This window comes from Caloenas nicobarica, chromosome 2, assembly GCF_036013445.1.
Source record: "Caloenas nicobarica isolate bCalNic1 chromosome 2, bCalNic1.hap1, whole genome shotgun sequence".
Taxonomy (NCBI): domain Eukaryota; kingdom Metazoa; phylum Chordata; class Aves; order Columbiformes; family Columbidae; genus Caloenas; species Caloenas nicobarica.
Genome location: NC_088246.1, coordinates 23,612,663 through 23,639,524, shown reverse-complemented (window position 1 = coordinate 23,639,524; position 26,862 = coordinate 23,612,663). Strand labels below are relative to the sequence as shown.

The following is a 26,862-nucleotide window of genomic DNA, read 5'->3' as shown; positions in this document are numbered from 1 at the left end:
TGGTACAGTTTTTATTTCTTTAAACACTGTAACACATTAATGTCTTAGTAACAGCCATTCATTAATAAGCTTTCTCTTCCAAAGCAAATCAATAGCAAACATCTTCTATATTACAAATTCTTAGAAATGTAAAGAAAGAGAAAACAGATCTCTTACAATAAAACAGTTCTAATTAGCTAACCTTTTCACCCAAAACATCTCACAAAGTATTAAGATAACGTGTCTAAAAACAGGACAGAACTGTAATTTTTCAAACAACTAGAGTGCAAATTATTTCCAAATATACTTGAGGCAAATAAAACCCCAACAAAACGTGCGCACACACCACAAAGTGCTATGTTTCCACCCGTATGAATATTTATTACTGTCTACATGATGGTATAAAAGCATTTGACACAAGTGAAAGGGAATAAAATTACATGATTGATACTGGATCCATAAATACTCTGTGCTTCTCTGTCTTTTGCCTCAAGATCATTAGAGTTCACTTTTTAGGAAGTAAAGGCAAACAGAGATTACTGAAAACAGACATCTTCCCTTTCCCTCAGTTAGAGGACCCATTAGCAAAAGCAGATCTAGATGACATGAAAAATGCAGCAGACCCAAATCTCCGAGTACGTTCTTAATTTCACAGTCCTGCTCCATCTCTAAATCTGCTGTCTGTGTCACTGCTGAGGGGAGCAGAGCGGCTGCCGTCCCCCAGCTCAGGCCCTGCAACACTTTGAGGTTAACAGGTAAGAAGAACCAAAATCAGCTCTGCAGTTCCTGCCTGCTGGCACGGTTCACATGCAAGTGCAGGCTTCCGAGGCTCACGCTGTCCTCATGACCGCAGCGGTTACAAATTTGCAAGCTGCCAGGATAATCAATCTGCCCAGCGGCTCAGTCCCTGCACCCTGTTTGTTTCTCAGAGCAGTCGGAGCCAGATAAATTGGTCTGGCGGTGACAACGTTCCCAGCCACCACTTTCCCTTGTTCCTTCTCCACAGACATGCGCCAGCTACAGAGGCAAAGTGGGGCCACTGGAAACAGGCTGCAAAAGCCATTTGGACACAACCACCCCCAGTACCATCTTTCCTGGGGCAGCCAGTTAGTGCTTCAGGTCTTACACGTTCACACACATACGCGAGCTGCGGCGGCTTGGCTGCATGTGCACAGGACAGCCACAGAGCACACGGAGCATAGGTCTGGCACTGCTTGGAAAAACAAGATCAGTTGCAGTTGCACAGCTCAGCTGAACTATTCATGCATGGGGAAGGGTTTTGCTGACACTCCTCCTGACATGCAAAGGTGTTAAGGTACTCGCACAGCTGGACTGGGCTGGACTATGTCAAAACATACAGCCCGCAAGGTGATGTACCTCTCTCAGCACAGCGTTTATTCAGTTGTTTTGATTGGGAGGGCACTTTGTAAATGAAAAATCTCAGTTCAAAGACAGGATATTTGTTCTAAAAAAGGAATTTTGCAAAAGATGTCTGGAAACTGAACAGACAAATGTGCTCTGTTCCTCTTGGAAGCAGTCTGGGTAGGATTTTCCGGGTTTTTTTAAGCTCATTTGTGTCTTCCAGTACTATAAGTCTCTATTGTTAACTTATGCATTATTTAAAAGATACTGAGTTTAAAAATAGCTCTAACCCGCCAAGGGAAAATGGGAAAAGCAGTGAGCTGAAAGCCACAGCGCTTCTCACAGATTGTTTCAGCATGCAAGACATCACAGCCTTCTCCTGTTTTCATTTCAATTTAGTAGCTGTCTTTGACATATGCCCACCCAACTTCACCATCAAAGTATCCGAGGCCAGCTCATTCCTCAGGGTGCACATTACAAGACTCTGTGCATCACTCAGACAGCAAATTACTACCACTATAGGTCCTGGGATATATATAGTTACAGCCTTTGGGTCTGGAAGTTCTGTATTCAACGCCCATGATCTAGTTCACCTCTTACGTGCACACCTTACACTCTCTAATATGTTAAAGCCCGCAATACCCTTTCACGTTACAGATTGTCTATCGTCTTGCTTGAGAGACAAGAGTTGAGTTACAGTGGGACAAAGTGATTTGCCCGAGACTGTCAGTGAAGCATGTGGCAGAGCAGGGGACTTCCCAGACCCAGGGGTGTTTGAGCTGCTGGATCACCTTTCCTCTTCCTTCAACTGCAATTGCCCACCAGACATGCAGGGTAGGTGGGCACCAAGGCAGCTCAAACACTGAGGAAGCTCTCACATACGCTAAATGTACAGTCCACAATTACCTGTAGTGAGCACCAAGCCTTTCTCAGGCACGAAGAAAGATATATGGGACCAGAACATGAACATCCTGGGGCATCAGGAAGGAATTAGATGTAACTGAGGCCAATCTAAAATGAGCAATGATCCTGACTCTTTATTTCATCTGTAAATTGAAGTCCAGAAGAAGACAGGCCTGGAAGTACTTAGTTTTCTGTTTATGAAAGTAGCAGCGCTGAGCTCCACAACAAAGAAAGAGCAGTCATCATCATGTAAAAACTATGTACACATCAGAACGAGAAGACTGTTTCACACTGCAAAAGAAACTAACTCATGCATACATATGTTAATTTTAGTCCAAAACATTTTTTCTGGGCTTTAGCTACGTACTAGTTTTAGACACTATATTAAATGGTGTCTGTGAATGCTTACTCCCAAGGAAGAAAGGACAAAAAAATCAGGGGCAAGGGCAGCAGAGGCTACCCTGTTTACAATTGTAGCAGGTTGCCCACATACCTCAAAAATCAAGATGGGATAGGTAGTCCTTCTCTCGGGTTTACAGTAATAGGTAGAACCTGCATAGGCAATACCCTACATGGTAAAGGCATAACAAAACAAAGCAATCACTGTATAATTAAATCCGCGGATTACTAACAGAAGTGTTCAAACAGTCTGAAAACATATAAAAATAACTCAAAATGGACCCAGGGCTGCTGGGGAAGAAACACCCATCTTCAACACCAAGCTCCTGACGAAGACCCTGGGACAATTCAAGAGAGGGTGGTAAGGATTAGAGCACTGGGGCTGCTGCTAAGATAATGATGCTTATGCCCTGAGGAGAGTTCTGGAGTCCTTTCCTTACACCAGCTTGCAAGTATGGAGACTGTCCCCCTGAAGTGACAGGCAATTTGTTATACAAGTGACCCCTTGCTAGGGAGGCACCCTTTGGTATAGAAGCACCCTCCAAGTCGCGGGAGGCAGCAGAAGTCAGTGCAAGAGCATGCAGTGAAAACGCCACAGGGCTTCTAAACTTAACAGTGACTAAGGACACAGGAGAATAGAAAAGCAATGTTTGTGTATAAATATAGCTATATGGTCACCTTGAAACCTCCACTTTTTGAATATAGAAATATAATCTGCAGTATTTTAGTGGAATGGTACAAGACAAGGTTCTTAGGGACATGGTTTAGTGCCAGAGTTTGGTTAGGATATGGTTGGACTCAATGATCCTGAGGGTCTCTTCCAGCTGAAATGGTTCTATGATTCTAGGACTAATATCCATACGGAGTGCAATAACCCTGTAGTGCAGCAGATACCACTTGGTACCTGCAAACTGATTTGGAGTTGGTGAAGGAAGGTACCACCAATATCAATCTCTGCAGTGGAGACACTCAAAACAACAGCATTAAAAGCTGCATAGTTCTAAGAGCTAAGAAACAATATTATTCTTGTTTAGAGAAGATAGAGAAAACAATCCTATAAAACACACTAAGACAACATTGTAAATACATGTACAAAAACACTCCAAAACAATGATTAAAAGCAAATTCATTAATCACACTGGTAAATGGTGGAAGAAAAAATACTTTAAATGGGAAGAAAAAAGCAAAGGAAAAAGTCACTGAGAGAGAAGAGATGTGGCTGGAGGAGTAGCTCTGCGAGTTAATGCGAGGAAAAGGAATAATACATCAAAAATAAAAGGAAAAGAGGCAAATTTACAAATTAGGAGAACCACAATAAAACTTTCGGTAAAGTTTTAAGGCAAGACAAAAAATCCTGTTGGTTACTTAGATCCCTGTGTCTCCAGCATGGAGACAGTTCATTCTTCCCCAGTGCAAATGTAATTTGAAATTAATGTGCCATGAAGAAGTTGAAGGACACAAACGTCCCAGGTCTGATGTCACAGGCAAAACCAACCGTATATGAGAAGAGACAATGCAGCACAGAAGCTAAGAAGACAGGCAAAGTCCCTAGGGAAGGAAGAGGAGGAGTACTGCTGAAAAAAATCACTTGTGAGACTGCAGAGCAATGTCAGGTTGCTCTTGATGTCATGCCAAGTAATTGCAGTACTAACACTGGAAGAGTTCAAAGGGGAACCTTTGAGTAAAAGGCATACTTTCCTGCATTGAGTATTCTCCCTAAAGTTGAAAAGTCTCTAATCCCAGAGACCCACCACACTCAGTATCATGGAGCCAAAAAAAAGTCTATCACAAAGACAGTGTATCTGAAAAATACAGAGACATAAAGCTTCTCCAGCTATACTGTTCAAAGGGCTGCACATGACTGTTTGACAAGCAGAAAACAGTGTCTGGGTTAACAGCAAACAACCAGGCTCAGAGAGATACCAGAAAAGCAACAAGAATGTATTCTCTCTCTCAAACAAACAAAAATATTAGATTGAATAATGAAAAATTCAATCAATGGGAGCAATATAGGGATACAACAGATGCAACGGAAGAAGCAACAGTGGCGACAGGTTAAGTGCTTGCACCAAGCTACAGCAAGGACAGAAAATAGCAAACAACTATTTTTCTAAGCTTTCTGAGATCTAGCAACACCAGTGTGAGAAGGAAGAGGACAATATCAACACAGCAGCATCAGCTGCCTCCTCTGTAGCACAAGTGCACTGATGCTGAAAGAGATCAAAAGTTGTGTGATATTTTGGCAACCAAACTTCCTCTAAAGGACAAGGGAAGAATTGGCTGAAAATTATCCTGTTCATTCAGAACTGGGCACTGGCTGAAAAAAAAAGATTACATTTTTCAAAAGTGGTTATAACTCTCCTGGTTTCTTACTGTATGGTTAGCTAGATGCTTTGGGGTGTCAGCATAATTTTAATGCTGTTTTTTCATATCTAAATTTTGTGTTTAAAATATTTTTTGTCTTAAATTTTTTAAAGCATATAAAAAAAATTTTTGTAGTTAAAAAAGAAAACTCTGAAGACATTAAATTTGTACTAAGGGAGTAAACTACCTTCATGCAAAGGGGACTGAACAGGACCACTCAGTCTTGCCTTAAAGAGAAGGGGCTTCTATGGACCCTTAACAGAAAAACAAACCGTATTTGGAAACACTTGTTAACAGACAAGTTGTCCTGAGACAATCATTAACATCTCATTGATAATTATACCAGGGGTCAATAAAAGTACAAACTGTTGCATTCATGCACACCACTAAAATTAACCCTGGTATTATATTAAATTAATCTCATTGATTATACAAACCGGCAATATGACCATTTATCTACAACTTACTGAACAGGATCACAGTTTGAATAATAACAATTATTTCAACACATCCAAAGCATCTCTAAGGAAAATGAAAGAAAGAACAAGACAGCAATTCATAAACAGGAGTTTACCTGTTCACACCCTCCTTTCTTAGTTACTATACCAGCAAATCCTTGTTGGTCTTTAGACTGACATTGACGCCAGCCTTATCGCCAAACAGCTGCCACGGATTACAGAAGCATTTCTCTGTCTCAGTTCAGCATCCACCCAGTATCAACTCTTACACAAGAACAGATGCCTATGGAAACAAGGCAGCTAGCAGACCTGTTTTAACAATCCCTTCTTAGGCTGATTTCAGAAGAAACCTCAAATCAGGTTTCTCACATCCCATAACCATGCTTTAAAGACTGCACTTTTGGAAAGCTTTTGATCTGCTATACATACTAAACAGCCATCATGCCTGAAAGGCAAATTTTGCAGCAAACTCCTCTGGGTCCCCAGCTCAGGTGGCAAATTTGGTCTAAGCCCTACATCAGGTACTGGGAATTCTCCTTCCCATTACATTGGGAAACTTGTAGAGACACAGAAACATTTCTTACTCCAGCTTCAGTTTACTGACCGCAGTGTTCCCAGTTTACCAGAAAGCAGGCAATCCTGCTTTACCCGTTCACAACAGCATAAAATTATTATCAGTACCTGTCAGGAAATGTCTAATGCAGCTTCAGCCTTTTAGCTTCTCCAGGTGGCTTCTCTGTGTATTGATTATTCTCTCCTCTGGGCTACCCTTTGACTAGCAATTTAAATTCCTTTGTCTCATGGCTCCTTTGTAGTGAAATGGAAGACTTTGGTTGCCATATGGTCTAAGAGGAGGGGAAAGGATTCTTGATTTCTGATAAGCTCCTCTAACAACTCCACTGCTGACAGCTGAAAGGTGCCTCCCCCATCTCAGTATTCTGCCTCTTCCCTTAAGTAACAACAGTAACCCATAGCCGAGGTTTTTAGCTACAGTCACAAACCCCAGGGAAAATGTGACTACATAGTTACAATACATTAACAAGGCATAAAAATGCAGTTTAAAAATCATCCAAAACACTTATACTATCCCAGTAAGCATATCTATAGCAGTTTCTACAGATGTCTGGTGTTTAAGATCATTCTGCTCTGGTTAGGGTGTTAATTGTCCACACACACTTAGAAAATCCTAAATCCTTTGGGCAGGCGGCAGCTGATCTCAGGGTCTGGGATCTGAAAGGTGCTCAAACATTGGCCTCTTACTCCCATATAGCATTTAGCTCCTTCTGCTTGGCCTTCCAAGGACAACTGAAAGAGACTTGCTAACAATGCTGGTAACTGCTGTACTTTGAAAACAAGGAGATACACATTCCTGGAATATAGGATGCAGCAAAAGGGATTTTAGATCCAAGGCCAAGTTCTTTTTTTAGGATATTTGCCTGCAGCTCCTGTTGAAGTCAACCAGAACCACTCATGTTCATCCAAGGGCAAAATTTGACATATAACATTTATTTTATGCTATACACAAATCTAAATAGGGTAAGTATGAAATGCATAACTGAAAACTAGATATTAGGTTTGGATAAAGCTGAACTGAAAGGCAGCAGTTGTCCAAGTGCAGGAGCATAATTTAGTTTGCCATAGCCTGTGTGCAGTTCCATTAGCATCTTCTCCATTTTCTGCTGAGGTGACACGGCTGACACAACACAAGAGTATTAATACATCTTTAAGCTGTCTGAATTCACAAGCAAGGCTCTGCCTAGAAATACTGAAGGACTAGTGGGCCAACAGTACAGAGAACAACTTATTACTTGCTCATTCCCCAGTCATTCCCCTGAGTCCTTCACTGTTAATTAGTTAACACCATGGTGGTCTCCCTTCTCCCAGTGTGAGCAGGAAGGAACTTGGTTATCAGCAACATGGGGTGAAGGAATTATGTCCACAGTGATTTACAGTGACCTGCAGATGATTCTGAAAACACTATAAGGCTGCTTTCAATATACTGAAAACATTGAAAATGTCTGCATTTTTTTCTCATTGAAGGGCAGCTTGAACACTTTTCTTACTCCTGCTGGCACAGTAAAGTGTCAGCATGTTGCTGCTTTAATTTCTCCATGACAGAAAGAGATGGAGAGAGAACACAAAAAAAATAATCTCAGTCATAGTGTCCTAAACCAATTTAGTTAAAGCCACATCATTTATTATAACATGCTTTGCAAGGACCAAGCAGCAATTGCCTTGTTTTTCTTATGTTCATTTCACGAGAAATGTTGGTTGCTCCCGGGAATTATCTGCATGATTATCAAGGTGTAAGAACTGAAACAAAAATTAAAGCACAATATTTGGTTCCAAAAAAAGCAACCACCCTTTAGAATTTATTTGCAAAAGAAATAGAAGTAGTAAAGGTCTCACTCCTCTAACGTGTCGAAGTGCCTCTTGTTCAATCTGTTCATTTGCGGTGGAGGATGGGACAGAAATGGAAAGCAGGAAATTTAAAAGAATCCTGCTAGGGGCTAAGTAGGTGTTCAAGTACATCTCTCACATGAGAAGCCAAGCCCAGAATTTGCATTACCTACATTGCTCTGTTGTCTGCCCACCCAGACAATGTCTAGACAATTCTATTGTAAATAGCAGTTTTTTCTGTGCTGCTATTAGGAAGAGGAGCCATCCAAGAATTACTTGAAGTCTTAAATGCAGACCTACCTACTGTGAATGTGTGAGATAAATGAAGCAGGAATTATTAGTGACAAGAAGCAACTAACCATGAGAAATCCGACACTCACTATCTGAAGGTCTACGTTCAAATGTGGTTAAGACCCTACCAGGCTAACCTAAATCAGACTTTGATGGGAAGGGAAGAAATGGCATCAGCCAGCAAATCTGTATGTTTGGGTCTCAAGTGCCTCGTTTCTGCTGTCCAGATGGAACAGGACTAAAATGAAGGTGAACTCAAATGACTTGCACAGCTCAATATCCATAATAACATATGCGAGAACCTGGTCATCGAGGGAATGGCAGAAATTCATTGGTATCAGCTCCTACTCTTTCAGATTCCCAGCTGCAAAATTATTCCAGTCATACCACCAAATATGGAAAATAAACATATTAAATAAGAAGTGACGAATTGCATTTTTTTAATTCCCACAGTCTATCTAAGGAGACAGGCAAAGCATGAGTACAGCATAGCTGCCTAATTCAAGTGGCAACACATCGCATACTTGCAGGCCATCAGAACATTATTATATCTGTGCCTACTGTAAAATTTCTAGCACACCAGAAATCCATTAGCAGTGATGTTCTGGCAAAACACTAAAGAGAAGTACATCCTCTTACACCAAAAAAGAAATGAAGACGAAAGAATGATTAGGGATAAGTACAGGCTAAAGATCAGCAAGCTCACCCAGAAGATACATTGTAACATAAGATTTAACAATTCTTGCAAAAAGAGAAAGACAAAAGAAACCCTATAACTTTGTACCAAAGCAAAGGCTGGACATACATAAAAAGCTCCAGCCATCGTTTAACACTAAAAATGCATTTGTATTAATCTCTTTAGCTAGACTTGGCAGCTTCTTTACAGTATCATATTCAGCTTGATGTTGCTGTTTCTTTGCAGCTTCACATTTTGTGATTTCCACTTACTGAGGAGCAACTTACTAAAGTACAATAAACCAAATTAATTCCTTGGCTAATTCCTAGGAAGTTCCCTCTGTAATCAAATTCGCTATTTGACATAGGCAGAAATGCATTGAAAATCCAACACCTTTGGATGGATCGTTGTCTCTAAAGTCATTGGGAGAACTCCTTTGCTTCTTATAACTAAGTAAAAACAGAGGTGATGCTAAAACACATGGCAACATAACAAAAGGCTTTTTGCCCCTTCACTGATACTTAGAAATAGCTGTCCCTTTAGGAAGTGGAGATATATCTGAACTTCCTTACTTTTTTTGCTCTGAAAACATGCGTAACTCCATTACAGAAACATTATGTCAAGCTCATGTTTTCTCCTTTTCTCTCACCATAACTTTATTGACTATTAACAAAATTTGACAAACCAGATGGAAAGTGTGATTCATTATAAGAGCAATAATAAGCAGAGAGACAATTATAATTTCACTGTTGCCGCCAAGGCTGTCTCTGTGAAAGGAAGGTTAAATGGGTGCCACAAAGAGTACCACATTTACAGTGAGAAAAGGCACAATTTGGCTCTAACTGAGCTGCTCTGCAGAGGGAAAATCTTTAAGATGTGCTTTTTTGGCTGGCCAGTGTAGGCAGAGCCAAAAGATACCAAAAACTGACAATCTCCAAAAAGACAGGCTGTTGTTTTTTTTTTCTTTTAAAATGACATATTAAGTACAATAAGTACTACAATGATTTAGAGTCTCAGAACTGTCACTATGGTATATTTGATAACGTAACCAGGGGCTTAAAATCTGTAATACCCTTTGGACATGAATGCTTTCATATTGTCCTTCTGAAGCAAATCTCACATGGTTCATATTTAGGCCAATCTTCAATATGCTGTCAGGAGGGGTTTTACTTTAGGGGATGAGTACATCCTGTGCATCTGTAACTCTTCCTGTACATTTATACCCGTCCCAATAGATTCTTCAGGAAGAACAAGGAGATCAGATATGAGGTAAAAAAAGGTGAATAAAAAGAAATTTGGTTATTAAAAACCTGGATTTTAGGTGGGTTTATTTCTTTGGGGAAAGGAGGAATGAAAGACCAAGAACAACAATTTTTTTTTCAATTGATCTTTTACATCTCAAAAAGGGTAGAAGCCCGATTTAGACGAAACATCTCTTTGTAGGTCATCTTTAACAAAAGTACAAGATGATTCTTCTCCTTCATCTCACTGTGTATCACACCAAATGACAGTATTTTATTTCCTTTGGGATGGTAGAAATAAAGTAAATGGAACAGAATGAGGACACATGATAAATACTCTCTAACATAGTTTTGTCATTTATTTTTTTAAAGAAATAGAACTATTATCATACAACCAGTCCTTCAGTCAATTAGTAAAGAGGTATTTTCTGGCCTGCATGAATTAATTTGTATTTTATGGTAATGCAAACAGATTCCTACTTCTTGGTTAAAACACTTGAAACATAAAGGGAATTTTTTTTTAAAAAAAGAGTTATTCTCAATAATGTACAACAAAACATGGCTCAATGATTCTGTTAGGTTTATCTGATGGTACATTTCATTAAACAACTTCTTAATATATTCATGCAATGTAAATAGCTCCGTATTTCCATAAAACACAGATTTTAATGCCCTATTTGATGAACAGTGTAAATAAGGTACCTTTCATTGCTTGATTCATCTACTACTATTTCATAATGGAACTTGGACAATGAAGAACTAAAACTAAATATGAAGCAATTAGGTATTTGAAGAATTTTAGAGATATATTGAGTTCTGTTCAAATCAGAAGATCATTTAAAAGGAAAATGTGATTGTCATCTAATTGGAAAAAAACAAACAAACAAAACCAGAAAATTAGGTGGGGCACTACAGAAGCATCACAGTAACACTGAATCACAGATTGTGAAGTCCAAAGGCCTGGAAAGTATCAAAAAGATCCCAGCTGTCTGAACTGAGAGAGGATCAGGTTACAGCCAAGCCAACCCTGACCTACGGTACGTTAACAGAATAAGGGTGTCTTTGGGTTATATGCAAGAAGTGGAAGGTTCACCAGTAGGATACTTGTCTATCAAAAATCTTTCAACATGCCTGTCTACAATTCAGAAGGATCCTCCGTGGGGGACACCTCTGACAAAAGGCAATGAGCCCAACTCAGCCCAGGGTGCCGCAGGGTGCTGTGGTACCAGCAGGATGGGACACAAACCCCAGCGGGTGGGCGGCACCTCTGACTTCTTTGGTCACAGCATCCCTGACAAAAGGGAAAGTGGGTCACGGGCAGGATCAGTAGTTTCCTACCAGATGTGCATTTGCTAATTGGTGCTCCAGGATTTGGCAACCTTATTTCTGCATATGTTTTGGAAGAGGAAAGAAGTCTCCCCACAGAGGGGGGTCATTACGCTGGGTGCAATTCTTATGCTGATAAGGCCAGGAGGAGAATCACAGCAACGTGTGTGAAGCATTTCAAACAGAAGTGCAGAATTTGTTTTGTGTGTGGTTTTCCTCAAGGAAACTAACTCTCTCCAGTAACTGACACACTGTCTCTAAATGGGGTTTTACCCATTAGCAGGCCCCAAACAAATGAAAACTATTACATTAAAGGCTACACACTGTACAGAACGTCTGTTGAAAGAAGCCACTTTCCAGACACTGAATGAGGGAATGTGAGCACACCCGTCTTGAATCTTAGCGGCAACACTCATTAAAAAATGCTACATACATCTCAAACAACCACAGGAACAAATGGCTGTAGGCTTCATAGGTAGCACCTTGTCTCTGTAATAGATACTGCAAAGAAAGCAAACAAGTCCATTGCTTGGATGCAACAGAGTTTGTGTGCCCAGGTCTAACGCTGTTATTTGCCGGGTAAGATGTTCCATATGTTAACAACATATTGTTTTAATACTGCCTGTTGATTCAGTCTCTGGACTAAAACCAGATTTCTGATGTAGAACCACTATCCTGAGCAGAAGAGGGTTGAACACCCTATTCCTCATGTAAAGATCTTAAGTAATTTTAAAAGGCTGTGAGTTTGTATGCTGATGGTTATTCAGCCATCCATTAGGCCCTCCAGTTCCCCATGGAAAGCCTAATAATTTCTACTATTTTCGTTCTCCATATCTTCATTCTAGCTCCATGCATTACTCAGCTCCTTGTCTGGAAAAGGGGATTCCAATCAATTTCACTGCTTAGCTGAGGAAAGGATTTGAGCCCCAAGCTAAAAGGCCCGCAGCACTTCCTTTGTTTCTCCAAGTGCTATTTTTAATGCACACATACAGAAGGTCATAATGCCAAAGGAGTTCTCAAGGAGAAAGTAAAAAACAGGGCAGAGCAGCTGGACAACACAGGGAGCGGCATATGAGGGGAACTGTATCAGCAGGAAGGCTGCTGGCTCCTGGAGGAGATGCACTGCAAATGACAGCACAGAAAACATGCATCTTCTTGTTTACTATCCTCTTCATATGTCTTACTCTGACTAGTATTTATATGTAACAATTCATAGGACAATAGTAGTGTTGTAACCACAGCTGTCTGAGAATCTAAGTGACAAAAAGTAAAAGATAATCGCTTTTATTAGACCAACTTGTATGGCTGTTGCTTGCTTTTGTAAATACAAATCCTGTTCTAGCTGCTAAACCATAACCAAATATAGAAATAGTAGGAAAGGTCAACGGTTTGTTTTGTGCTATTTACAGAAGTGACAGCAATGTATATACGATCCAGACAGTGAAGTAAAACCTCTGGTGCCCAAACGAATGTGAGCATATGAGGATATAATCCCATTTTAACGGTAAATCCAGAAATTGCACTTTGACTAGCACAGTCACTTTGTAAAGGCTAAATCAAAAATACAATTATTTTTTCTTTTAAAGTCATTTTTGATGGATTGTTAAAGTTACTGCCACTTAGAGACACTCGGAACTTTGAAGATAAATTCATAGGCACTGAAACATGTTAAGCAATTTGATTCTTTCCATAGTTTAAGCCATTTTACTTTAAAGAGGATGCTAAATATAGCACATGATTGATCTGTACATATGAGACAACTCTGTATATGTCTGCATAAGATATATAGCTCTTAAGTGATTCGGTAATCTAAGGAATATCATCAAGAAAGAAAAACATTATAGTAATAGAATGATAATAGCTCTCCAGAATAATTAATTATTTTCTTCCTACACACACAAATACACAGTAATACATTTTCTATAATTATTTTTGTGTCAAAAAAATTCAGACCATGAAAAGGCAATTTACTCAGTACTGATAATCCCATATGTTTTAATTACTGTACTATAAACCAACAAATATTGCTTCCAATGAAAGCAATTACCTAAAAGCAGTAAAATATTCTTTATCATACCCCTTGAGAGGAAAACAAAGGATTGAACTTTTCAGAAAACTTTTTTTAATGGGCTAGGAAATTATCTTATGAGGGCACGCACAGATTTTGTATACACATATAAATGTTTTCAAATGCTTTTTTTCCTAGAAATCACAAAACATCAAGCTTTAAGTGGTGTTTCAGAAACATCAGGGGAATTCTCCCACAGGTGACTGGAACTACCTTACAGTGACACACTTGGAAATGTTACATGAATGAAACAAATTACACATTTTTGTACTAATTTTATCCAGAATGCCAATTAAGCACCTGCAAGTGCTTCACAGACATCACTTAAACTTTCCACATCCCCATCCAACCAAAGTCAGTAGCAAACTTCCGTTCATTTCAACAGCCTTTGCCTGTAGCTGGTACTAAATCAACAAAAAATCAATTGACGATAATAAAGGACTAACAATAACAGAAATTTGTTAACCTAAAACTAAATTATAATATTAAAAATAAAATGTAATGGAGTTATCAAAAGCAATTTACCCTTTCCAAAAGAAGTCTCAAGTATAACAGAATATTATACAAAACAAATTAAAGGAACACAATAAACTTACTGATAACCAGCATAGGTTTACGGAAAATTTTTCTTGTCAAAGTCACCTGATATTTTTCTTGTACAGGATTAAAAATTCAATAATAGTAACAGCGATGATGTAATAAGATCAAAAAACAGAGTTCATCTTTACTAAATAGTCAGTTCTGAGCTTGGAAGAAGGAAGGTTTTTTAAAAATAAATGAAAAATTAAAGGAAGAAAAAGAAAAAACAACTTGGGAGCATCTTGGAAACTACGTAAAGAGGTATCTCAATTAGAAATGGTTAAGTTGTGCTACATTTATACATCACACTGACAAAAGGCAGTACTAAGCCTACAATTTAGTAAGTATACTGCTAAACTGAGGAGGTTGGTGAAAAGGCACAGAAATTATTAAAGGACTTAAAAGATGCCATTTTATCAAAGATCTAGGAGCTCAACTTATTTTATAACAAAAAGAAGGCTGATATGCTACACATACCAAGTTGGGAGGAAAACTCAATGCTACACAGGGCTTTTTCAGTCTAAAACTAATGTTCAAACTTTTGTCAGTGAGGGTAATTAACTATTTAAACAATTTCTGTGTTGACAAATTCTTCATTCCCATACTTCAAAAGGCAGAAATCCCTAGTGATGATGCTACACAGGTCAAACTGCATAATCCCAGGCATTCTCCCTAGGCTCAGGATATGCACAGTGATACACCAGTAAAACTTTGAATGCTTGTATTTCTTACCTTTTTGTCTTTTAGCCCAAACAGAATTAGTTGGCAGAGATGTCTGTAGAACTGACATTTTTCATTAAAGATAAAAAAACCTATAAGCCATTTGGACAAAATAGGTGTTAGCAAAGCATGCTAACACAAACAGAGGTGCCTCCCAGAGAACAAAACCAACCTCTGAAATTAAGCAGCAATATCAGGGAAAATGTGTTTATTAAGTCTGGTTTACAATTATGACCATACTCATTTTTCCATCACAGACTGGGAGGGGGAAAGAATGACTTTGCAAAATGGGCTTCTATTGGGTCAGCTGGGGTTCTGATGACAGAACACATGATAAATATCACTTAAAAAATAATTTTAAAATAGTGCAGAACATAATTCAGTACCTCATTCAGGAGACCTGAACACAGTCTATATCATGCTACCTGTAAATCGGTACTAAATATTACAATTAAATTTTCAGAGCACTCTCATATGGTACAAGAAGAAAGGCATTATTTTAAGTAAGAATCAATTACAAAAATGTGATTGTACCCAAGTGGGGCTCTTCAGCCTGCATGCACAGGGCATGAGTAAGAAAAGTGAACAGGGCTTGAATTCCCTCGATCCCAATAAATTCCAGCTGCTAATGAGAACAATTGGGACTGTGTGCAGCCAAGGCATTCATTAAAATAACTAATAAGGGATTGAGTTGGACTTTTGGGAGATCCAAAACAGCTTAAAGGAAGAGCTGCTCCTCCTCAGGCTTAATCTGACCATCACTTACCCCATCCAGTTATCCAAACAGATACCGGGAGTCATTACACAAGTAATGGAGATAATAAAGCACGGAGTACTTTTGCAGCAGGAACGGCAGACAGGTCCTCTTGCACCCGTCAGCACAATCCAGCAGGTCGCATCACGTCACGTCACATGGAGGTCCTCAGCCACACACCTGCCCTGCGGGTGACCAGGAGCAGCGCGAGACTCACAGCGCAACGCGGGAGAAAGACCGACCTGACATTATAATAGTCAGAAACGGTGTAACTGCATTTTTTAAACAAAGTCAGGAAGCTAATCCTTTTGAATTCCACGCAGCCAAATGTTTGTGATTTAGAGCAAATTTAGGAATATGTTTTTCATTTACAGCTTACATGACACATTGATATTAGTGTTGGAGACCATTTGCCAAGAGAAATTACAGGCAAGGTTTCAGCAGTTTGTCTCATGAAAAAGTTGGCACTTGTCTGTCAAGCTGCCTTTTATTTTGCTTCTGTTTTCAGGATTTCTTGATGAAGTTTATGATCTGATTCTGTACAGTTTACAAAACTCTAGTTAAAAGACATTCCTAACAAACATTCCCCACAAGGCATGAGGAATGTCTGTATCCTTCCCAGCAGCAACTGCAAACACCACTCAGTGGCAAAACAAAATAATTAATTCCTGGAATGCCAGGAACCTTCCAGTATCACTAACCAGAAACGATTTAAATTAAGACTGAAATATACAAAATACCTATCAATATTTTCCAAAGAAGCTTCTGGTTTTGCCTACCTTTCGATAAACTAAGAGAAAAGGGCGTTTATTTTCCACATAGAAAACAGAGTGATTACAGAGTTTATAAAAATTGTCTTATTTGAGATCTTCCAGTCTTCTGAACATCGTTGATCATCACAACCATTGATTTATACACTGCTAGTACTCCTCCAGGACACAGTCAGGCGCTCGATGGGAACAGATGCATGGGCTTCCTAAAGAGGATAGGGCTTCTGGACATGTCTTGCCCAGCCTACTACTTCTCTACAGATTATTTTCCACTAGCCACAGGAATAAAATTTGTGTTGTAATAAGAGGAAGTGGGTGGTGATTATGCTCCATCCTAGTGACTGAGTGTCACTTGGAAGGATAGAACAGTCCTGAAGTGCTGAATGTAAGCTTGAAATCCTTAGTTATGTTCATGAGTCTTTAGTGCATTTCCTCATGACCACAAACCAAAGGATCTCACGCTACAGATGTGTTCCCTCTTATAAAAAATGCCATGACTGGGGAGGGCTCTTCTCCTTGTTGTAGCATGTAGTAAATGTCAGAGTGACCTAGTGATTCCTGTTGCTAGCATATGGCTCATGTTGATGAGCCATGGCATTGATAAGGATGTTCTGAGTCTCTTTGAGGAAACCAGATGTACCGAAACACAGGAAGAGGAACAGATAAGTCGTGGACCGAAGAACAAGAAGATGACCAAATGGGGGAGATAATAGAAACGTCAGCAAAAGCCAGAACGACAGTGATTTTTTTCTACAAGGACCCCCGAGTTCAGATAAAGGACAAACTGAGGAAGAGGAGAGCCTTCATCCTGACGACCACCAGACGGGGAGAGAAGACCCTAATACCAAGACAGAGCATGCGTATCTATTAGTATGAATATGTATTAGTAGGTGGGATGATTCGCAAAAATAGAGAATTGTAATCACAAAGTAGGGGTATATAATGACCACTATAAGCTTTGTCAGGTGTGCGTGTAGGTGGAACGCAGATTCCCCACGCACCCAGCGCTGCTTTGCTTAACTCTACTACAATAAACTCCTCTTGAGCATAGACTCTGTCTGTGTCAAGGGAGTTTATCTATCACATAGCACAAGGAGCTGGAGCACACACAGGTGGTCAGATGCTCCAGGGACCCTTCTGAAGGCCATGAGTTCCCTTGGCAGAGCAACTGGTGTGTACAGTGCATCTCATAAGTGACCACAACTCAGACTCAGGCTCTAGGAACACCCTCTGCTCTTCTGCGTGACAGGAGACACCAGAGCCCTTGTATGAAGGATGATGATGCAGCAAGGAAGGACCATGATCATCTTTCTTGCCCATCATGGTTACTAAAAATGGAAAGTGGGGTGGTCACCCTGTGCCAGGGCCTGTCCACACTCCAGACAATACTGGACATACAAATACTGTAGTTTTTCTGATTAACAAACTTGCAGTGTGCCCTTTCCCAGTCCGACCCTATGATCACAGCTTGCTATGGCCCATTCTGCCATTACGTCTCTGCTAATTCACAAGCAGGTGGGGTATGCCCTGGCCCAGGTCTCCTCGGACAGATACACATGGTCCACAAGACCAAAAGAGGCTCAAAGAGGCCCTCAGAAACATGCCCCATTTCCTGATGAGCTCTGCTGTCTAATCGTGTAATCACAACACAAGATGAGAGTGTAAACGGTTGTGTGGCCACATGTAAGAAGAAATATTCTGCATGGAAAAAGAAACAGCCATTTGCTGAGCCACAGATGCTACCACAGTATTAAAAACTTCAAGTGGAAGGAATTTAAAAAAACCAAATAAGCACACTTGATTGCTATGCAACTATTGCACAGCTGTGGGCTGGTGGCCAGAGGTGGACACTCACTGAAGGGGGGGAGGCCGTGAGCAGCACCTGCCTGCACGGGGCAGCAGCTGGGCCCCAGCTTTGCTAATGCTGAAGGCGGCATTAATGAAAATGGCCACAGAAAACAGCTCCCACCGGATGCAGTTCTGAACACATAAGGACGCTGAAGCAAGGGATTCATAAACACACCGATGCAGCCACTGTATCCCTAACCTTTGCCCAAGGGGCTGAACCTTTTAAAAACACAGCTGATTCGATCCGAAAGCTCCGTTGTAAATACTTCAGCCAGCTGAACGTGTTAAAAATAAATAAATAAATAAGAAACATTGTATCTTTTAAAAAAAGCTTCTTGTAGAGACACTGTGGCAACTCAGGGGGGAAAAAAAAACCAAAAACACAAGAGAAAAAACATGGTGGAGAAATACTAAAATACTACCACTGGAAAAAATACATTGTAACTATATTCGCTTTTTTTTAAATTACCATTCAAGGCAATGTTTCAGCGTACCTCACATCTGCATTTAATGTGAACATCACATTCAAAACTGGTTGAGATCCAAAATGAGCAAGAAGCAAGCAAGCAGATTTCAATGTTAAATTAAACTGCCACATGGACATGCCAGCTGGAAAATTATTTTTCCTTGCTCTCACTTGCATCCAGAACTGGCAGAACATCCCACCCTGGGCCTCAGTTTTCCTCATGTCTGAAATGTAAGCGTAAGCTCTGGTTTTTAATTTCCCTGCCCACCTCCTGTATCTTCCCAGCTTGTTTCACTGCAGATGAGCCTTTGGGGACAGGCCACTGTTGTGAGAGGTGGCAGGGGAGGGGACCAGGAAAGGAAAGTTGCTTCAACTAACACCCAGGTTCAATAGTAGCATCTCCCTTGGTGAAGAGATAAAACAGAGCGTATCAGGCAATAGAAGAGACACAAACAGGAGACTATAAACATGTCTGCCAGCCTCAACTGTCAGTGTTCAAAAAGTAGTCAAGAAAAAGGCTGCAAGAAAAACAATAAAGTTGGGTGGTATCTAAGACAATGGCAGAGGGGACAACCATTCCTGGTGGAAAATGAAGAGAAAGAAACGTGTCTTCTTCAGAGAAGTGACTAAGAACAGAGATGGAAAATATACAAACATAACCGAATACAAAATAAGAAAGGGTACCTAACAGAGGGATGTATAACAAAGCACAGGTAAACGCAGCAGAGGAAACAGAGAAACTGATCGTCAGATAAAAAGATGGGTTTGAAGAAGATAGAGAAAATAATGCCTACAAAGAAAGCAGCAAATGATGAAAATCTCTTTGCAGACAGACATTAGGGAGCAGGGGTATATTTTAGTTTCTAATTTTTTAAAGCACTCTGTTTGCTACTATAATTTTAATTTATTTTTTTTTCTCCATAAATTGGGGAACCATAAAGAAGAATGAAAACTTTCTCTGTGAATGTTCATCACTGGCATTGTAACTAGAGATGACGCTCAGATATACTCAGATGTACGAGTCATACACACCAACCTTTAAATAGGCAGACTGCAAGAAAAAAGACTGACTAAGTCAGGGAGAGTCCTTTCTGACAACCTATGTATTTTAAATCATTTTTTTCCCCTCTCTGCCCCCCGTACTTCCTTTAACATTCCTAAAATGTATATTATTCATAAAAGATAATTTTACCACAGAGGCCTGCTTCAGCATGCTTTTGATATTAACAGAAGTTCAGTTATAAATAGTGAGCTGATACTTTTTCCAGAGAAAAACTAAAATCTTGAATCTTGCTCCTTTCAAGTATTCAACTACTTTTCAGTTACTTTCAGCTACTATAGGCCAAATTTGCAATCCACTCCTAAAAAAATTAGTGCTTTTCTCTCAGGACCCTCAGAAAATACTTACAGAATATACTATGGAGAGTAAGAATTGCAAGAGAAGAAAAATATAGAGCGCCTTATGAACAGAAGATATTTGTTCACAGGAATAACAATTAAGAATACATTTTAAATGTACGTGACCTCTTTTTTATTTGGTGATCTGTAAATGCTATTTCAGAAGCAGATGAAATGTTGATTTAAATATCATGATAGAAGCCAAACATCTTAATTTCCTTGCAGCCTTGTTGTTTTTGCACAATTTGTGATAGGACTTTTATCACATTATAGAAAGCATAGCTCCTTAGGAAAAGTTCATATTTAAGTTGGATTCTGACTCTATTAAGAACAATAAGGACACATTTTGACAGTGTAACCCATACAAATACTGGTGTAATATCATTAAAGACAACAAAAGAATGACATAAAAATAGGATCCAGCTCAAACCAAATTTTAAATCTATGTGTTTGTGTGTGTTTATGTGCATATATACATGTGCACAAAAAGTCCACCTACAGAGAACTGTTGCCGTTCGTAATTATCACATCCTTAACTTGTATTTTCATATACCATTAGTAAATGCATTTACTTTTATTAAGATGACCTGAAATTCACACTGCAAGGTAAATCTTGACCTTTCAGAAACTGTGACTACACCATTAATCCGCCCACCAAAACAAAAACAGGTTTCAGCAGCCTACTCTCAGTAAGGTATAAATATGTATACAAAACTATTATTTCCAACAAACATCTCAATGTTGTGGACTTAGTGCTCTTCAGCAGGAAATTCTTCCTGTAGAATTCTTTTAAAATGCATTTGTTATAAAATCATAGCTCTAAACCAGCCTCTCTTGCTCTCCTTCCAACAGCGTCTCTGCCATCTGTAACCAGCAGGATTCACATGTGGTTTTTAACTCATGTCAGTGCATATGAAGAAACTGCCACTGTTTAAAATGTGTTTACAAGAGAAAAAAACTGAAATTTGAGTGGCTCCCACTGCAATCTGAATGATTCATCTTTATAGCAGGAAAACATGTAGCAATGGAGCACAAGCTCTCACTCTGGACCGAGCAACATCATGCTCAATTATTAGGAGCTGAATTACTTAACAAAGCATTTTTATTTGCTATATTATTTACTCTCTTTTCACTTCAGAGAAGAAAAGCAAAAAACTATTTAAAAACAGCTGTGCAAAAAGGCTACTTCAAAAACTCATTACTTAAAGCATATACCATATTTCACTTTAAGATAACTATTGTTCAATCTTCCCTTGTCGGCTGAAGTTCACAGTGTGCTACTACCTTATAATGTTTTTCTGTTCCCAAAAGACTGTCAACACATCCAGAGAAACTTCATTCCCAACTATCCATCTCATTCTTTTTTGAGGATTAGCTGTAGTGCAATTGCTGTATCTCCAGTACTTCACACTCAGTTATTAAAATGCTAACGGCTACTAGTTTTCAGCAACTCCATCTTTTAATATCCAGGGAGGCTCTGCATGAGTATAGTAATTTGCCTTTATGGTAAACTGAAAGATGGCAAATGAAATTATAACACTAAAATGTTAGTTACACTGCAATAGCTACTATGTAGTAACAATAAGAATATGAAAGCCTACAATGGTACTTGAGAAAATAACAAAAGAACTTAAAATATACTGCTACAGATGAACTCAATACCTAGAAATAGCATTTGTGCTATAATACAGCCTCTAAAACCTCCACTGAAAAATGACGTTTCACTGGCACTGGGTCTTGAACAAACATAAAATAAGATCCAGTCATTACTTACTGGTTTAGCGTGACATCTAGGATGAAAGATGATCCAAAAGCATCAACCTGGAAGCTGGCTCGAGCAATGTGGGTAGACTGCAACATTGAAAAGACTGGAATTAGTATTCAGCCACAACAAAGCCTATCATACAAGTTTGTGAATGCAGAAAGTAAACATACTTACTAAGTAACAATATGTCATTAACCAAATAAAATTGCATTGAAACAGACAAAGCAGTCTATGATAATGAATAAAAGATACCTGTTCTCTGAATCTACGGGGCTTATTCGAGAATTCTCAACAACACAACCTGTGACTGGGAGGCTCTGCCTTAGTAACCCCCATCTTAACCCATCCACACTGTAGGAAATGGCTCTTCTCTTTGAACTTCCATCCTGGGCAAAACCCTGAGCAGAGGAAAGGGGAAGCCTTCCCCTTGCTACTGTATTCTTCATTCCTTAATCTGACTCTGGACATGGGCTGGTGGAGAACAGCTGAGATGTTACTGGTTTGGTCAGACCAGGGTACACTCACAAATCTCACTGACGTTACCTGAAATAAACTGTTCAGACAGACAGACTCTTGTTTAAGTCCATGCAATGAGGCAATAGCAATGAGCTAAAATCTAATTAGTTGCATTTTCTGTAAATCTCTGACTTTCCACTCTGTAACCCATCTCCTCCAAAAGGCTCCCAAAACTCCAACCCCCTGAGTAGTCACTAAAACCAAAAAAAAGAAGGTGCCAGAATAACATCTCTTTCTTTCTCTCTTTGCCATATGTTTTCCCTGAATTAATTGCTTTCATTCAGTCCTATAGAGAATAAATATGGGAATACTTTACAACTCATTACATGCCAGAAAAAGAACATTTATTCTAGCTGTAGGGGAAGAAAGTATTCAGCTATCCCATGGAAAAGCAACAGTTGTTTCTAGACCTGAAAACTCCCAAGAAACGGAACAGCCATGTCATTTAGCTAATTAATAAGAAAAGCTACTTTCAGACATTTTGGAGGAGTTTCAACTTTGTTCTTATTTTCTTTCCATTGAAATCTGCACATTAAGATTTGAAGCATGTAGACAGAGGAATCTAAAAAGAAACACTGAAGAACCACTTACAACTCTAAACTACACTATTCTAAATAAATACAATACAGGATAGTACAACTGTAACAAATGATTTATTGAAAACTCTGGGAAACTCAGGAGAGGATGGGATAATGTGAATCATCAAATTCACTCTCTCTAAAACTACTGGCAGGCTTTCAATAGGCATTAAATCCAGAAGAGCTGGAAACACCAGTTTCCCTGGAAAAGAACAGGAACAAAGAAATGAGAAGTTGAGGGAATCATGACTCTTGTTTATTGCTTTTCTGAGTTGCCCTACAAATGGAATGGTTTCTCTCCTTTTTTGTCTATATATATAAGCATTACTATTAATAAATAAATAAATAAACCCTAACCATTAACAAATATTTACAAACAGTTGATTCCTTAAAAAAAAAACAGTCAAGACAGCTTCTCTTATTACAGGATGGTCAGGTTGAGTGTTCTCTATAAAAATGCCCAGCTGTGTCACTGCAGTGACTGTGCATGCAAAATTGCATGATGAGAAATTCCAGATATTTAAATTACTCTTTAGAAGGATGCAGTATTAACAGCAAAGCTTATTAGAAGGCCACTCAATAGATTCAGTTCAGAATCAGATATCCTTTCAGCTATCACCATTACTATATAACCTGCTCTATAAAACAGGCCATGAGTCTTCACTAAGTGGTTCTTGTAATTTCTGGATGATTAAAGAGCATCTCTTTTGAACAAATGTATAATCTTTGACCAACTAACTGAATATTAACACGTATTTTACCTTATCTGGGTAAATGATTTCCATGACAAATTACCATCAATATTAAAATCCTACTTTCTATCCAATAAAGCCTTAAAAAAAAAAAAAAAAGCAGTAATTTCCTCACATCACCCATGTTGATCCCTTTTGAAATTAAGGGATTCAAGCTTGCCCCAAATGACCCACGACACAGCCGGCTGGTACCTGCAAGGCAACAATGGACACCCACAGCATGTACTGACACCCATAGCATGTATAGCCACCCACACCTAGGACCACCATTTAGCTGTTTCTGGCCTGCAGCAGCTATCACATCCAAAACAGAGCGAAAACAAGCATCAACAAATTATCATGTTAGCATTTGCATTTCTCTTCCAACCCTCAGGCAGCAGTTTGCTTTGAATGATTTTAAAAATCTCTCTTCTCTTGCTAGATTCGAATTTTTAGGCTGCTTCTCATAAAGAGGATGTGACAGCCAAGAACCCAGAAGGTACTAGGGGCCATGCTCGCTTTGTCATTCCCACTGCAACACATTCGTTAACCTTAACTAACCTTCATTTACCTACCTGCACTGCTACCACCACTTTCTGATCAAAGGAGTAATGGCAGCCCCACTGTTTGCTTTTCATCATTACATTATTAAATGTAAAGAACATTGTACAGCACTTCATTATTTCTGTTTGTTAACAACATAGCTACATATGTCATCATTTAGCTCTGTATGCAGTATAACTAAGCCTCCTATATGACCATATGCTGGTACCAAAAGAGAATTCATCAGTAAGGAAGAATATAAAAAGCCTAAGTTAAATTTCTAAATGTACATATACTGAAATGTATATCAAAATGTATTCACCTCATTCACTGTATGAGCAAAAATGACCAGGGTTTTTTGGCTTGGTTTTCTTTCAACTGGTAGGTATATTGCATCATATCGATTTGGTCTGGGAAATTTCCTCCCTTGAACATGTCTCTAAGATAAACAATTACAAGGCTAATGTATTTCTGAGGTGACCCTGGACCACAGTTATTCCGTGACAGAAGCTGTTAATGTGGATTTAAGGAAGAAAATGCCTATTAATAAACGAAGATGAAAAACATTACACAGAAGTAACCACCCCCAAGACAAGTGGTGCAAACCCAGGAAGCTCACCATTAAGTTTAAGCTCAAGTGCAATCAAGCATATCTGAGATATGAGGATGCACGTTTTGGATAGCCAGACAAACTCAGTTCTTTCCAGAAACTGCAGCCCTTCCTTTAACCCTGATATGCAGTTGTAAAACACTGCAACACTGCGTGCTATGGGCTGCTGCCAAAAATGGACAGTTCTGCTTCATCCTGGCCACATGTTTCCATCTGCTCTCCCTTGTCAGTTCGTGTGACTACCCAGAAAGTCAGACCAGCATCGGAAAATTAATCATTACTTGGAGTGGATCCGTTTTCTGTCACACAGATAAGCTGATCCAAATAAACTATATAGTCACACCATGAGTAGATGCGATGGAAAGAAGCTGGAGGGGACATGCAAAAGAGAATGAAGAGGAAGACAGATTTCCCTTTCAATGACAGCTAACAGATCTCATTCAGCGTAACAAAAAACTGTACCTTAAGACTGCCAGCCAGTACATTTTTTAGGATAATAATTCTTCTGAATATCTAGTTAAGAACCACAAAATAAAGAAAGGGATTTCAAGAAGTCTTGGCTCTACATTATTTTGAGCACATCTACCTGCCTGCTCAGTGAATAGGTAAAACAGCCAGCTGCAAAGGAGGCTTACACTCATAGAGATACGTCAATAAAAGAACCCAAAGAAAGGAAATAAGAACTTTTATTCCATCTATACCACCTCATTCAAGCAGAAGTAAAAAGAAAGACACCTGCAAAGGCTCCTCTAAACCACTGAAGCAAGACAATCAATTATGTCATTCAGTAACTTTCTCAGAAAATTTGAGGCTTTTTTAACAGGCATAAGCATGACACATTGACAGATGACAACTGAGTCACAGAAGGGCAGTTCTTGGAGACCAGGAGAGATGCACTCAATGCAGAGTATGAACAAGACCCAGGAAAGGAGAATCTAACAACTTAATGGAAGAGTGCAGTTCTGTACCTCCGACACAATATGTTCTGAAATATTAATGTCATGCAACTGAAGAAGGAAAATACCAATAACAACTCAGAAATTAGCTGCAGTACTTTCAGACACAATTTCTAGTGGCACATGAAGTGTACTAGCCTGCAAGCCTCCCTATAGAAAATACTAGGCATTCCATGCATCTAATACAACTATGCAAGAGAGAACTTCTGTCCAAGACTGTAAAGTTTAAGCATCTCCGTGAATGTCTGGAAGGAATCAAAAATAAATGAAGTGAAAAGGATTACTTCAAATCACTAAGCACAAAGATATTGTATCTAAAACAAATATTGAAAGCTTGAATCCTATAAAAACAAAAGTGGTAGGCAAACCTTCCTGCCAAACCAAGAGGGATGTGATTCCAATTATTTTAATTCACCTGCTCCATGCCTCAGGGATCACTGCAGTAACAGAGAAGATGGGCAATCAGTACCAACCATGACTATTCATTATTGCAAAGAAACACAACAGAATAACGATGATTTCTGCTACAGTCCCTTCAGTACCCCTGCTGGGGATTGGCTTTCTTCAGAAACTGGTCCTGAAGAATGAGCACCTGCAAAGGAAATGCACATACAGAAACTACAACCAACGTGTATCACTGCAGATCAATGCTGAGCCTCATTCCACTGGCCTGCAGGTAACGTTTGGAAGATTTTCATTTCAAATAGGTAAAATATTTTCACTACCAGCTAAATATTTACAAGCTATGCACTTTCTTGAATAATCAAACTCACAAGAATTTTGAAAGGAAATATTTTAGAAATTTTCCTCACATTGTGTATGATTAGGTGGGTGTTGAAAGCAGCATAGTAACATGATGACTAATATTTTTCCTCATTAAAATAAGGAAAAAGATAATTAAAAATATATTATGATATAACATGCAATTCCTCATAATATGTTTCTTACTTCTGAACTACCCTTCATAAAGCACTTAGATGCTTTTTAGTAAGTTTTGCTGGAAGAGATAACAATTTCTATCAAAAGAGAAGAATGTCTTAAAAAAATGACAGGAAAATCCTATTCATAAGCTTGACCTGTGATGTAAATAATTTTATATTTACTACTACTTACAACATTGGGTCTTCTAATGAAAAGATTCTGATCAAATTTGTAGACTTG

The 26,862-nt window shown here is 39.0% G+C and overlaps 1 protein-coding gene across 6 annotated transcripts in view; it reads right to left on the bottom strand.

The window, feature by feature from the left end:
• The window catches only part of ADAM22 (ADAM metallopeptidase domain 22), a 134,122-nt gene that overhangs the window by 95,115 nt on the left and 12,145 nt on the right, over positions 1-26,862 (bottom strand). For all 6 annotated transcript variants that reach the window (XM_065629810.1, XM_065629811.1, XM_065629805.1 and 3 more), the window contains exon 3: positions 21,777-21,853. In XM_065629810.1, the coding sequence (XP_065485882.1) occupies positions 21,777-21,853 (77 nt within the window). The remainder of the gene's footprint in view (positions 1-21,776; positions 21,854-26,862) is intronic.